Source organism: Pipistrellus kuhlii, unplaced genomic scaffold, assembly GCF_014108245.1.
Source record: "Pipistrellus kuhlii isolate mPipKuh1 unplaced genomic scaffold, mPipKuh1.p scaffold_m20_p_7, whole genome shotgun sequence".
NCBI lineage: Eukaryota > Metazoa > Chordata > Mammalia > Chiroptera > Vespertilionidae > Pipistrellus > Pipistrellus kuhlii.
In genome coordinates, this window is record NW_023425573.1 from 70,008,921 (window position 1) to 70,025,088 (window position 16,168).

The 16,168-nt window shown below is 35.5% G+C and overlaps 1 protein-coding gene across 1 annotated transcript in view; it reads left to right on the forward strand.

Annotated features, from left to right (window-relative positions):
* The window catches only part of ACTR3 (actin related protein 3), a 54,588-nt gene that overhangs the window by 11,408 nt on the left and 27,012 nt on the right, over window positions 1–16,168 (forward strand). Inside the window, exons 2-3 of the mRNA XM_036420991.1 lie at window positions 8,560–8,615; window positions 12,847–12,971. Coding sequence (XP_036276884.1) covers window positions 8,560–8,615; window positions 12,847–12,971 — 181 coding nt within the window. The remainder of the gene's footprint in view (window positions 1–8,559; window positions 8,616–12,846; window positions 12,972–16,168) is intronic.

Consider the following 16,168-nt stretch of genomic DNA (forward strand, 5'->3'; position numbering starts at 1 on the left):
TTTTTTTTTTTATTAAACTCAGAAGACCTTAGTATTCGACTCTGAAAATAAAAAAAATATATAGATTAAGGGAAACTGTGTTACCGCAAAGTAGTTTTTTCTAAAATAGAACTAAAGAGATTGTTGTCCCAAGGTATGATAGATTTAGATGGATTTTATATAAAAAGCACACAGGGTTTTAGTAAAAGCTTGTATGTTTCCTGTTTGAAAGTATTTAAAAATTTTGCTGTATAATAATAAAAGTAGAGGTAATAGAGCAAAGAAGAGAGAACTTTTAGAGTTTTTTCCCCTTGCGTGTTTTTTTTTTGTTTGTTTGTTTGTTTTTGTTAATTTGTTATTTGTTTAAAAGATTAGTTGAAAATTTTATTGCTTCCAAAATGCCTTTCAAAGGGACCTGCTTTGCTATTTCAGATTGCCTTTCTGACAGGGAGGTTACTTAAAACAAGGGTTTGAGATATATATATATATATATATATATATATATATATATATATATATATAGTGTGTATATATATAGTGTATATATATATATTTATATATTTATATATTTAAGTGAACAGGAATTAAAATAAAAAGAGAAATGTAACTTGTTGCTATATCAGTGAGGAATCTTGGATGCAAACAACGTAATGACTCTAGCTAAAATAAAGCAAAAAGAAAAGAATTATTTAAAAGGCAGTGGTGCAGATCACAAAATTGATGTGAAGGCTGGAGAACCAGGCTCAGGAAGGCAGAGAAAAAGGGAGACTAAGTAATAACACTCTGCCACCAAAGTCATGCTTTGGGAGGTCTGCAGGAAGCTGCAAGTATTATTCACCGTATGAATTCTAAACCATCTCTTCATCTTGTCAAGATTCAAAGTTCAGATTGGCTAGACATAGATCATATGATGACAGCAGGTCAATTTTAGTACCTTCCTTCTATAATGGGATGTGTGGTTTTGCCTCCTGCTAATAAGTTTTAATCATTGGTGGATTCCTCAGAAGAGGAATGGGGATTCGATTGTGGCAGAAAAAATGAGTGTCCACTATTGGGGAAAAGATGAGTATGGGAAAATATGTGATCATTTTTCTTTGTTGTCTTTAATTCCTTATTTTAATAACTATTTGATCTGTTGCTAACTAGCAGTTTGAATCAACATTCTTTTCCAAAAGTGCAAAAATCGTTAGAATTTGTGTTTAATCTAAACATATGAAATAATTTTTTTAAAAAAGAATAATTGATGGTTTGAGCAATACAGGGTTTTCGTTAGAACAGATAAATAAAAATGTACAGTAATTTTGTGATTATGGAATATTTTGGAAATGCAGTGATATGAGAGGCTACTTCTTTAAGGTTTTAAAAAAAATATTGAACCCAGAATTATGATTTGAAGAATTTGAGCTGCACTCATTTATTTTTTTCAGAATATAATGAGTCGTGAGCGCATGTACACACACACACACACACACACACACACACACACACACACCCCTACCTCTCCCCCCCAAACACGGGAGGAAATAGTCTATGCATTTATTTGTTTATAGTTGGAGAAATTCGTCTTCAGTAAATATCTAGTAAACATCAACTCTGCAAATGAACACTTTTGCAATACTTTGTCATGGAGAATATAAAGTTGAATAGAAAATGGTGCCTGCCTTTAGGAAGCTCACATATACACAAATAATTACGACAATGTGGCAAGTGTTCTGGCAGGTATTAATGAAACTTTTTGGAATTATAGGTGAATGAAAATTTATATTTTCCAGGGAAGATGAAAAAAGTCTTCCTGGTAGAGATACTAACTGAAGGCCTTGACTGATAGGCAGATATAAGATGTGAGAACAGTGAGAGGAGACAAAGTGAGGTGGGAAAAGGAAAGGTTGAATTTAGGTATGTTAGATTTGATATACAAGTAAGTAGTGTGTTTCATATGGCACAGGGAAGTAGCAAAAGAGTCTGATACATTGAAGATGCTCAGTAAGTGCTTCTTGTTGATTCAAATTAAAAAGATATGTTGGAACTGGATTATGGAGTTATGGAAATTCTTGAATTCTATGGTATTTATTGTGGATAGTATGAAATCATAATCTATCATAAACCAGGTTTGTGATAGAAGAAAGTATATTTTATTCTGGTGAATTATGATAAAAATAATAGACAACAGTTACTTAGTGCATACTATGTAGCAGGCACTATTCTAATTATATGTATTACCACATTTTCCAGCGTATGGTAATTCACTTGATACTTAACCCTATGGGCTAAGTACTGTTACTCTTTACAGATGAAACTGTGACACAGAGTATAAATTACTTGCCAATAATCTAAAGCTAGCATGATAAACTATACTGTTAGTTCTTTTCTCTGGTTTTATTTGATTGTAACTACTCATGCTTAAGGGAGATGACAAAAGCATGGACTTTGGAGGATTATAGATACTTGAGTTCAGATATAGCTTTACTATTTCTTTGAAGTGGCTTTTTGAGCTGCAGTTCCCCAATATTATGTAAACAAAGATAGAACAGCTGTTTACATATAATAATTAAAGGCAGCTATATTTAACTTATATATATGAAAGCCTAAGCGACTGGTCGACCGGTTGCTATGATGTGCACTGACCATTAGGGGGCAGATGCTCAATGTAGGAGCTTCTTCCTGGTGGTAGTGTGCTCCCACAGCCAACCTCCCACAGTCCTTCCCTCTGGCTTCCTTTCCCATTGGCCTCTAATGCTGGCCAGGCTGAGAGACACCCCCTCTACCCCCAACACACACACACACACACACACACACACACACACACACACCAGTGCACGAATTTGTGCACTGGGCCTCTAGTTATCATATAAATGTATTGAAAATAATTACTTATTTCACTATTAAAATGTTCTTAGTTTTATGATGAATACTATGGTATAAACAGAAAGATGTAGCATGATCTTGTACTTGGCTTAAAGTTTAGTTCCACACATGAAACTGAATTCCCACTACCCGTGGGTTCAGGATTTGGGATCTGGAAGAGGGGCCTGCATGCAAATGAAAGAGACAAGACAAGAAATAATTTGGAAATATGGGGGGACCAGGTGGGAGCCCAGCTTTAGAAGGACTCCACCTGGGCTCTGGCCTCGCCATGCCCTTAATTCAATTAGGGATACACTTATAGCCCTTGGGCAGGCAATTTCCAGTAACAGGCAGACTATTTTATCAGTAAGGATTTACTTGACTGGTGGGGAAGTTGCTTCAGCTACTATTGTCTGGACTAAACAGTGGGTGTACAGCCCTGACCTTTGCCAGAGCTCAAGGGTCACCAGCCTTCTGGGTTCCTTGTCCACACCTCTCTGCTAGTGAAGACAATGGGTGGCTTCCCATAGAAACAAATGTATATGAAATAATAATGGTATATTAGTCTTTAGTTGTTTGGGAAGATTAATAAGAGCTGTAGTATTTGAAGTTAAATTGAAAGCTCTGTGATGGCAGTATGCCTTTTTCCCCCCCACCCTTTCTCCAAGTTATAGCCTTGTATATAGTATTTAGTAATTCCCAGTAAATATTTTATTGATGAAGGGAAGTCAGGAAGGGGTTGAAAATATCTGAGGTAGGGAGCTGTGGGACAGCAAGTAGTTTATATTATTTATTTCTATCCTGCCTTATTTCAGAAGTATTTAAGACTAGAGACCCGGTGCATGAAATTTGTGCACGGGGATGTGTGTCCCTCAGCCCAGCCTGCACCCTCTCCAAACTGGGACCTCTTGAGGTATGTCAGATTGTTTGTTTAGGCCAGGTCTGGCCTAAATGGGCAGTCAGACAGCCTTCTCATAATCCAGGACTGCTGGCTCCCAACTGCCCTCCCCTATTGGCCTGATCACCCACAACTGTCCTCCCTTGCAGGGCTGGTTCCTCCCAACTGCCCTCCCCTACTGGCCATGGCCATCTTATGTCCACATGGGACAGCCATCTTTGACCACATGGGGGCAGCCATTTTGTGTGTTGGAGAGATGGTCAGTTTGCATATTATTCTTTTATTAGATTAGATAGAATGAGGCACAGTGGTTTGGAATTGATTTGATGGGTAGTGATTGTGTAGATCATTAAGCAAATTGATAAAAATTAAGTTTATACATTATTAGCCTAAGTATAGTATTTTATTTTGTTTTAAACAGTTCTATTGAATATTACCATACCATAACATTTACCTTTTAAAATTATAATTGAGTGATTTTTTTTGTTTGTTCATTCACAAGGTTGTTCAAAATCCCCACAATCAATTTTAGAACATTTTTATCACCCCCAAAAGAAACCTTATATCCATTAACTGTCAACTCTTCATGATTCCTGCCCTCAGCCCTTGGTAACCACAAATTTACTGCCTGTCTTTAGATGGATTTGCCTATTCTGGCCATTTCTTATCAATGGTTTGTGGTCATTTTTGACTGGCTTCTTTAATGAGGCAAGTATTGACTGTTGTATTCCTTTAGTGGTGGATAGTTGGGCTGGTACACTAGCAAAGAGTTTGGGGAAACATTGCCAAGAATCTTTTCTCTCTCTTTATTGTTGAAAGTATTACGTATAGTAGTACATATATCTCTCCCCCCCCCCCCCCCCCCATTTGAAGGAGTAATTATAGGAATGGATAGAGGAATAAAAGAAATAAAGGAAAATGATACTGGGAAAGAAATGTTTAATGAATACTTAGTACCATTCACTTTGTCTTTAATCTTCATGACAGCCTTGTAAATTCAGTTTTTATTCCTTATGCATTAGAAATAAAATGTATGATCACAATGTAGTAAATTCTGGAATAGATATTTTACTCATGACTTTTCTTAAAATTGATTTTATTGGGGTGACACTGGCTAATAAACTTATATAGGTTTCATGTGTACAATTCTATAATATATTATCTGTATGTTTTATGTGTCCATCACTCCTTCCATATTGCTACCAGAAATGTCTGTTTGCACTGCCTATGTTTTCTTCTAGGATTTTAATGATTTTGAGTCTAGCATTTAATTCTTTAATCCATTTTGAGTTTATTCTTATGTTCCATGTAAAAAGGCCTTATGCCATTTTTTTTTGCAATACTGGTTCAATTTTCCCAGTACCATCTTTCAAGTAGAATATCTTTGCCCTATTGTATATGTTCTTGCCACCTTTGTCAAATACATATTAATTGACCATAAAGACATGGGTTTATTTCTGGGCTCTCTATTTTGTTCCATTGATGTCTATGTCTATTTTTATGCCAGTACCATGCTATTTTGATTACTATGGCCTTGAAGTATAGTTTGATATTAGGTAGCATGATTCCTCCTACTTTGTTTTTATTTTTCAAGATTGCTGTTGCTATTCAGGGTTTTTTGTGGTTTCATATAAATTTTTGGAAGATTTGTTCTAGTCCTGTGGAATACGCCATTGCTATCTATAGATTGCTTTGGGTCGTATGGACATTTTAATGGTCTTAATTCTTTCCATGAACTTAGTATATGCTTTTATTTCTTTGTATCTTCCTCAGTTTCTTTCTTTAGTATCTTATAATTTTCTGAGTATAGGTCTATTACTTCCTTGGTTAAAGTTCCTAGGAATTTTTTTAATGCAGTTGTAACTGGGATTGTTTTCTTAGTTTGCCTTTCTGATAGTTCATTATTGGTGTATTAAAATTCTGCTGATTTCCGGGTATTTACTTTGTGTTCTTCTACTTTACTGAATTTATCAGTTTTAGTGTTTTTTTTGATGGAATCTGTAGGGTTCTTATGTACAATATCATATCATCTGCCAATATTGACAGTTTTACTTCTTTTCCAATTTGAATGACTTTTATTTCTTTTTCTTCTCTTTTCTTTCTTTCTTTCTTTCTTTTTTTTTTTTTTTTTTTCTGATTGCTGTGGTTAGGACATCCACTACTATCCTGTCTAATAAAAGAGTAAATATAAGTATTGCTACTCCAGATTTTTTCCCATTTCCATTTGTATGAAATATCCTTTTTCATCCCTTAAAAAGGAGTTTCTTTTAGTCAATAACTTTTCTGCCATCTACTTGTACAGTTTCTTCTGGGTGGCTATCAAGAATTTTGTATATTTAATATTTTTTCTAATAATTTTAATTATATAAAAATTTAAGCAAACTTTTTAGAGCTAGCTATACCTAGCTCCCTCCAGCTCATTAGATTGTGCTCTTTAAAAAAGGGAAAAAAGAGAAAATTTATGGACATGCACAATAGTGTAGTGATATGGGAGATGTATGTGTGCAAAAGGGCATAGGTGGGATAAATGGTAATGGAAAAAATAAAAATAAAAAGAATATATTCTTCAAATATTACTATATTTTATATGCATTGATATGTAAAGGGTTAGAAATGTACTGCTTATTCCAGCTCATACTTTTAGACTCAGCTTTTAGACTCAGTTCCTTCAAATCTCCCTAGAATACTTTGCTCTCATCTCTTCTACTTTCCCTACTTAAATGCTTCTATTTCTTTTCTTATATGTGAGCATTAAAGTGTTTTAATATTAGCACTAGAGGCCCGGTGCACGAAATTTGTGCACAGAGGTAGGGGGGTAGGGTTTGTGTCCCTCAGCCCAGCCTGCACTCTCTCCATTCTGGGACCCCTCGAGGGATGTCGGCTGCCCCTGGGATTGGGCTTAAATGGGCCATCAGACATCCCTCTCATAATCCAAGACTGCTGGCTCCTAACCCCTTGCCTACATGCCTGCATGCCTGCATGCCTGCATGCCTGCCTGCCTGCCTGCCTGCCCTTAACCACTTCTGCCTGCCAGCCTGATCACTCCCTAACCACTTCACTGCCTACCTGATCAACACCTAAATGCTCTCCTGCCAGCCCAGTTGCCCCTAATTGCCCTCCCCTGCTGGCCTAGTCACCCCAACTGTCCTCCCCTGTAGGCCTGGTTGACCTCAACTGTCCTCCCCTGCTGGCTCGGTCTCCCCTAACATCCCTTCCTTACCAGCCTGGTTGCCCCTAATTGCCATCCCCTGTAGGCCTGGTCCCCCCAACTGCCCTCCCCTGCAGGCCTGGTTGCCCCCAAATGATAATTTTTAATTGAATTTATTGGGGTGACATTGGTTAATTAAATTATATAGTTTTCAGGGGTACAGTTCTATAATATATCATGTGTGTATTGTATTGTGTGTTCACCCCAAGTCAAGTTTCATTTCGTCACCATTAATCCCCCCTTTACCCTCTTCTACCTCCCTCTACCTTTCTTTCCATATTACTGTTGTCTATTAGGTGTTCTGTGTTGTTGTCTCCCCCCCCCCCCCCCCAATTCCTTCACCTTTTTTACTTTCTCTATTTTTAGATTGTATTCTACATACCACATTTTTCTTTTAGCCAGGAACAAAATTAATTCTTAGAGGCTAAGTAACTTTTAAGGTTAAGTGAACCAAAACATTTCCCTTCACATGTTTCAAAAAATTGGTGAAAATACTGGCATCTCTGATAATCATTAAATACTGTAATTTAGTGATGTATAACCATTGTATTTAGACTTCACATAATTTTATTTTTAGTGTCCAGTTATCTCCTAAGTAGTTACCTCCAATGTGCTGCTTGTTTCTTATTTGTTATTGTAAAAATATAGGCAGAGTTGGAACTGGTTTGACTCAGTGGGTAGAGCATCTGTCTGCAGACTGAAAGGTCCCAGGTTCGATTCCGGTCAAGGGCATGTACCTTGGTTGTGGGCACATCTCCAATAGGGGGTGTGCAAGAGGCAGCTGATCTATGTTTCGCTCTCATCGATGTTTCTAGCTTTCTATCCCTCTCCCTTCCTCTCTATAAAAAATCAATAAAATATATTAAAAAAAATATATAGGCAGAATTCACTATAGTAAGACATTTAAAAAACTATACTTGTAAATTGTAATGCATTCAAATGGTTTGAAATTATAGGCTATTAAAATCTCTTTCTCACCCTGACCATCACCTACCCCAGTTTCCTTCCCTGAGGATAACTACAGTTGCTGATTTCTTTGTATTCTTTTAGAGATATTTTGTGGCTATACAATAAACTATATGTTTTTAATCTTGTCCTTTTACTTTCATACAGATGTAGAATACTTGAAAGAAATATTGTTCTGTACCTTGCTTTGTTCAATTAGCAATACAATTTGGAGGTTGTTTCTATCAGTACCTAAGAGTTCTTCAATCTCTTTTTTAATATCTATGTAATATTCCATAGTATAAGTTTTGCATACTTAACTAGTTTCTCATTTGATGGTTATTTATATTATTTCCAGTCTTTTGCTGTTATAAGTAAGATTGTAGCAAAAAAGATGCAGTATATACACCTAACATGTATATGTACAATAACATGAACTTGTTATATGTTACTTCAAGTATGTATTAATATATCTACAGGATCAGTTTCTAGAAGTGGAAGTGCTGGTTAAAAGCTTGGTTATTTATAATTTTGAAAGTAGAAATGTTTAAATGAATTGAATCTATGGAATTTTATGCATTATTTATCCACTATGGTACTTCACTTTATAATAAATGGAGATCTAAGAAACCAATAATTGCTAAAATTTAAGTGAAATCCTTATAAAATTCTTTTTATTTTGCAGGTATACAAAAATAGGATATGCTGGAAATACAGAACCACAGTTTATCATCCCTTCCTGTAAGTGTTTCTTTTAAGCCACAAATTAACAGATTTAAAGATCATTTTCTTAATTAAAGTAAAAGAGATAATCATTTCTGATACACAGTACTATTTAATCCTTTAAAGATACTATGGTTTGCAAACTTTAAGTGTGGCCCCATTTCTGCATCTTTTTTAATCATTTATTTCAGCTCTCTATTTAGCTCCATTTACCAAATCTTCCTAGTATCTCTTTAAAGATAAGATGAAGGAATTAAACAAACTTCTGCTTTAAGGATATTGCTATTAACAGTATGTACTTGTAAACTAACTGTTAAGAAGGCATCCCCATCACACACTTACAAAGACTGTCCTTTGGCTTTTGGATATGGATTACTTTTTGCAGGGCCTTGTGTTTGTTGACATCCTGACCAAAGCTCATGCTTTAAAATAAGGACGGAATTTCATCTTTAGAGATGCTGACTTCAGCTGTTTTCTAATATTTTATAACCACCCAGTGTTATTATTCTGTCCTATTTTGACTACTTTAATTGAACATCAACTTTCAGTAGTTTGTCTTTTAGTAGTTTTTTAAAAAAATACTCTCATATTTGGCTTTGTTAGAGCTTTTATTTGTTAGCATGGATTATGTATCTGGTCCTTGGCATACTTTAGTACTTTTGGTTTTCAAATGATTCATCTTTTTCATGCTGTATAGTAACACCTGTGATTTACTTGTCCTAAAGTTGAATTGAAACTTTAACTTATTAGATGACAGACCTTTTGAGCCTTTGCTTGGAGGTTAGCACCTGGACAGTTTAATTTTGGGAGTGTCAGTAGTTTTGCACAGTAGTATTTATGTGACTGTTTGAATATTTTTTTTGTATTCTTATGAAAATAAAGAAATGGAAAAATAAACATGTAGAGAGGAATGAAAGCAGCTGATGTTTTAGAATTAGTGAAGTTGAGAACTAGGTAGAAATTACTGCACATCTTTAGTCTCAGTTGGGTATTAATTGGATACGAATAGATTATTAGTATACTTTCCTATGAGTTGATCTTATAAGAAATTAGCCTACTACCTAAATCTAATTCTTTAATACCTAGAAAGGATTTTAGATGATACTGATGATATAGCTTATTTATGTGAGAATAGTGGCCTTAGCTTGGTGGTACCATTATGTTGTCCTTGTGTACACTGAAGGACAGGTTTGCTTTTCTTTACTTTTTCTCACATTTATATATCAATTTATTGATTATTGTTGTTGACAAATATTGGCTCTATTGCTTATTTGTATAGAAGTACGTTTGTAGATTAGTACTTGACGTTAGTTATACAGGGGTTGGAAAAAGTAGGTTTATAGTTGTATGTGAACACAGCTTATTCTATTATTATTTTTTTGTATTACAACTGTAAACCAAGTTTTGCCCATCCTGTATTTGAGTTTAGTGCTGGCAGACCATTGTATATGCTTGTATTAGTTTCCTAAGGCTGCTGTAACAAAGTACCAAAAATTGGGTGGCTTAAAACAATAAGAGATTTAAGTTCTGGAGGCTAGAAGTCCAAAACCAAGTTACCAAGAGAGCTATGATCTTCCTGGCAGCTCTAGGGGACAAACCTTGCCTCTTCTAGCTGCTGGTGTTTGCTGATAATCCTGGACATTCCTCGGCTTGTATATACAGTCACTTGGCTGTCTCCTCCCTGTGTGTTTCCATATTGCCTTTGTTCTGTGTGCCTTTCTGTGTCCAAATTTCCTCTTTTTATAAGGATACTGGTCATTGGAGTAGCGTTGTGTGTCTCCCCCCCCCCCCCCCCCCCCCCCCCCAATAACCTTATTTTAACTTGCAAGACTCTACTTCCAGATAGGTCACATTCTGTGGTTAGGGTTTCAACATATCTTTATTTTGTAGGGCCCAATTCAACCTATTTCTGGTTTTGCAGTCTCTTAATATGTAATCTTTTATAAGGCATTGTGTTGTGATTAAATCATTATTTTAGGAGATTACAGATATGTCACCTTTCATCTTTACAAAATTTGGTTTTGCTTATGTTCTCAAGTGGCTATATGTAGTGTTTATTGGAGACCTTTAAAATCTTGATCTTTTTTTTTTTTTTAATAATTATTTTTTTTATCAATTCTTTTTTTTTTTTTTTAAATAGACTTTATTGATTTTTCACAGAGAGGAAGAGAGAGGGATAGAGAGTTAGAAACAGAGAGAGAGTGTCATCGATCAGCTGCCTCTTATACACCCCCTACTGGGGATGTGCTGCAACCAAGGTACATGCCCTTGACCAGAATCGAACCTGGGACCCTTCAGTCCGCAGGCCGACGCTCTATCCAGTGAGCCAAACTGGTTTTAGCAAAATCTTGATCTTTTGAACGTTAGGTTCTCATCATCATTGTACCCATTCTCTATTTCATCTCTCTCTGTTAAAATATTTTAGTTTTTATTGTCTTTATTTTTCTAGTGTACATTCGGTGTTATTTTGTGTTAGTTTTAGTTGTATAGCAGAGTGGTTAGATAATCATATATTTTACAAAGTGTTTCCAGATATTTCCAATTGCTCAACTGGTAGTTTTTCATTGTCTTATTATGAAAAGTTGCAGCATTTAAAAATTTATTTGCCCTTCTGAAAGGAAGTTTTTGATTTTGGAAATTTTTTTCACCTGACTTGTATTTTAATACTGTAGGTTCAGTGTTTATAATCAGATATAGTCATGCTACTGATGAGCATAAATATTTGACCTGGAAAGGCTGTAGATATGGTTCAACATTATTTTTATATATCTTTGTTTTCCAGGAAATTTATAGTGAATTATCTGGATGTCTATGGACATTATAAATGAACTAGAGGTCTGTCCAGTGCATGGATTTGTGCACTGGTGGGGTCCTCGGTCTGGCCTGTGCCCTCTTGTAATTCAGGACCCCTTGGAGGATGTTGGAGGCCCCATGCACGAATTTGGCCTGATCCCCCGCAGGCCAGGCTAAAGGACTTCACTGGTGCACGAATTCGTGCACTGGGCCTCTAGTATACATTATAAGATCTTTGGTTAATCTCTTCCCACCTTTCCCCTTCCCTCTTTCCCCCTGAGATTCATCAGTCTGCTCCATGTTTCCACTTTGCATTGAGTGTCTGCCCCCTGGTGGTCAGTGCACATCATAGTTACCAATCAAATGATTGAACTGTTGCTTAGGTTTTTATATAGATTGCTAGAGAAGGTTTCTAACATTTAGGAATAGAATGTGGATTCAGAATTTCTTCAGTATTTAAGTATATAACTGTTATTGAATGAAAGTATAACAGTTGAATGCCAGATTAACTTAAGTGTTTGCATTTTTTATTATTTACATTATAGATATTACATATAGGTATTATGTATAGTTAGTTATAATAATAATGAAGGATTGCTTAACTTGGAGGATTTATAAACATAACTTAATTAAGAAATATGTAATAAGTTTTATGTATAGAACTGTATGCTGAATTTATGAAGTTTTTTAAGGGGATTATTATAGGTTTTACTTAAATGATTTGAAAAAAACCTTTTTCTTGTATATGATTAAAGTTTAACAGAACCTTATGCCAGTGTTATATTGAAATTAGTAATCTATTATAGTACAAATATAATAGAAATATGAATGCTTTTATTTTAACAATGTATTTTTATTGATTTCAGAAAGGAAGGGGGAGAGAGAGATAGAAACATCAATGATGAGAGAGAATCATTGATCAGCTGCCTGCTGCACACCCCCCATTGGGGATTGAGCCCACAACCTGGGTATGAGCCCTGACCCATGACCTACTGGTTCATAGATCCACACTCAACCACTGAGTCATGCTGTCTGGGCATGAAGGAAGCTTTAAAAAAAAAAAAAAATCCCTTTGTAATTTTTGTATTGTCATTATTAGTGTTTTTAAATTTTTTCTTTCTGATTGTCCACCAGGCTTATGTTGATTTGATGGGATTATAAAATCAAAGTAGATCTTAACATAGTATTAAAAAATATAACTGAAACATTTCCAGAGCCATACTTCTTTTTTTGGCTTTTAAGATTTGAGATCTTGTCTTTGTATTGGGATTTCATTATGTTAAATGAATTTGGTCATTCTTTTTTCCTTTTATCTATGTGCTTTAGTTTGGCAATTTAAATATGCTAGATCATGTTTTGTTTAATAGTTCTTTTTAATCGAAGAAGTACTTTATAAATTTGTTGCACCTGAAAATAATAAAAAATTTGACATGCATAAATAACTTTTATTTTAAAGGTATTGCTATTAAGGAGTCAGCAAAAGTGGGTGATCAAGCTCAAAGGAGGGTGTTGAAAGGTGTTGATGACTTAGACTTCTTCATTGGTGATGAAGCAATAGAAAAACCTACATATGCAACAAAGGTATATTTTATGATTTGTAAATTATAAATAACATTTTCTTTCAAAAATTAGTTTATAATTGTGCCATTTGGATGGAATTCACTCTGTTATAGGCCTGATAGTTTCAACCTCTTCACAATAGAAATTTCTCCTTTCCTGTGGCCCCTCCCAACTTAGCTTTAACTTATTTATTTTTTTTCTAAGTGGAAAATTTCACCCTGCCCAAGTGAGTAGAGTTTACTTTTCCCTACCTACTAGATCTCAGAATCAAAAATGTGATTGCCTTTCTCATTGCCACATTTAGAGACATTTTCCATAAGTTTTTAAACCTATACCATTTCTCTCCTTTTTGAAGCTTATATCACGTGGAAGTGCTGCTCTCTTTTCCCTTCATTGTCTTTTTCCTTTTCTTATCCTGCCATTCTTCCCCTTCTTCCTTTTTATTGAGGTGTAATTTGTATGTAGTAAAATAGGTAAGTCTTAATTATATAGTTAAAAAAAAATTTATGGCTCTCATCGTAAAAGTTCAGGAAATAGAGTAAATCGAGTAACCTAGAGGCTTTTCTTGTGCCTACTCCCATAATCACCACCTCTACCCATACCAAAAGATAAATACTATTCTGACATATATGATCTTATTTTTAACATTGACTTTGCCTCATTTGCAAATTTCCTCCTTTGTTCCTCATTTCTTTTGTTCTCATAATTTATTAATGAACACTACCATGTGTAAAAAATTTGGCTAAGTGCTGAGAATACAGTCATAAGTAACAAAATGACTTTCCTGATGAAGTAATTATAATGTGGTGGAAAGGAATATACTGAGAAAGTAATTATAGGTGTTAAGGGAGTTACAAAAAGGAAAATACAGAATAACTGGGAATGTATATCAGGAGTAGCTAACCTATTTTGTGGACTCAGAAAAATCTTTAAGGAGTAAATCTTTAAGCTGAGGCTTCAATAATAAATAGGTGTTGGATGAATTGTGTGGGCAAGGTTATATACACTAAGCAAAGATTCCAGTATTCAGGAAGGCATTAAAGTATGAGGGGAGCCTGAAACTGAACGACCAGTGTGCCTAAAGCATAGAGGAGGTAGAAAGAAGTGAGGAGGCTGAACTGGTAGGCCAGGATAAGATTGTTGAAAGTGTTGTTAGGCCATGTTAAAGAATTTAACATTAATGGTTTTAAGTAGTGATTAAAAGCACAAATATTGAAGTATATTGGCATGGCTGGAGTTCTGGCTGTGCAATTTTTTTTTTTTTTTTTTTTAGAGAGGAAGGGAGAGGCATAGAGAGAAATATCAATAATGAGAAAGAGCGGGAGTGGGTGGGATAGTTCAGTGCAAGAGAGAACATTGATTGGTTGCCTTCCATACATGCCTTGACCAGGTATTGATCCCAAAATCTAGGCAAGTGCTTTAACCAGGAATTGAACCCACCAACTTTTGGTATACAGGATGATGTTCCAACCAACTGAGCCACATTGGCCAAGCTTATCTCTTTTTGCTTTTATTTATAGAAAATTTTTGGTTGTCTTGTTAAATGATTCATATTTTGGATTCTGATGATTGCATCCTTGTGTCATTTAATGATTTAATGTGATCCTCTATATTTACTTTGGGGGAAGGGACTGTAGTAAAACGATAGTTAAATCTAGAAGCTTGATTAGATTTTTGTAAAAATAATGTTGGTTTATTGTTTTTTTTTGTTTTGTTTTGGTCAAGAATGAAAAAGTTGATATTTAAGGAGTAACAAATGGTTAACAAAATATTGGTGGCAATACTTTGTACCTAGTAATTGGCTGAAACCGGTTTGGCTCAATGGATAGAGCACATGTGTCAAACACAAGGCCCGCGGGCCAAATCCGTCCCGCCAGGCCTTGCAATGTGGCCCGCACCGCGCTGTCATCACTGCACTCCACTGCGTTTCCATCACAATGACAGTTTATGACTGTTCAGTAAACCATTCGGCCCGCAATTTAGGCTGGATTTTAGATTTTGGCCCCTTCTCTGATTGAGTTCGACACCCCTAGGATAGAGCATCGACCTGCAGACTGAAAGGTCCCAGGTTCGATTCCGGTCAAGGGCATGTACCTAGTAATTCAGGATAATTCTCAATTCTTGGAAAGTTTCCTTGCTCCTCATTTCTAGAGATTGAGAACATTTAAGGGAAAACATTTTTGACTGGGTTGTGATGTAGGGAGGAGAGGATAAGTTTCGTTTTTAACAAGTAGTGTTGTAGATATCTGGGAGACATCTGATACATTGTTAGACAAATATTTGGCTTTTGGAACTCAGAAAAAAGACATAAATATTTGGAAGGTATCATTTATCCAGGAAGGGCTGAAATTACCTAGGGAAGTGTACACCAGAGAAGGGCCTGGACACAGACTGATAAGTACTCTATTTAGGTTTGAATAGAAGAGGAAATCTTTACAAAGGAGACTGAGAAAGCATGGTTAGAGGATGGGGTAAACAGGAAAGTGATAAACAGCATGGAATGTTGCTAAGATGTCAAGTCACCTGGAGCCCATATATTAATTACTATTTTTTAGCTACAAGGATGTCATTTGTCACCTTAATAAAAATCATTTTAGGAGTAATGTGGCTGGATTACAGAAGGATGGATTGTGAATGGTAGGCCAGGAAAAAAATGTCAATATTCATTGAGGTTTGGCTGTGATTGGGAGAGAGAGAGAGAGAGATCAAGAGACATGTGGGTTTAAGGTAGAAGAAATGTTTAAATGCTGTTATGAAAGCGCCATTAGAAAAAGAGATTAAAATAACATGTAATTCAGGTCTCTGAGAAAGCCAAAAGGGTGAGGTCCAGAGCACAGATGATCTAATTGATATGTGGAAGATTCTCTTATGTTATTAAAAGTGAAAGAGAAAAAGGAATACATATGGAGACAGTTTTATAGATTTGATGAAGGGATTCCTGACTGTTGGTGTCTGCTGTCCCTGTCTCTGTGAAATACATGGCATTATCAACTCTGCTTCCCAGGAAATAGTGGGAGGTGGGTGAAATCTGAATAATGGAGACATTTAAAATCATCATTGTGGAGAGTAAAGATGAATAGAGTAGAAACAAATGCTTGCCTGGCAAAGTTAGGTCTATTTGAGAATAGCAAATAGGAATGCTTAGTTTCATCACCCCAGTTACATATGTTTCTTCAGTATAACCAGCATTTTGTGATAGGCAAGTTTAGGGTAGGATC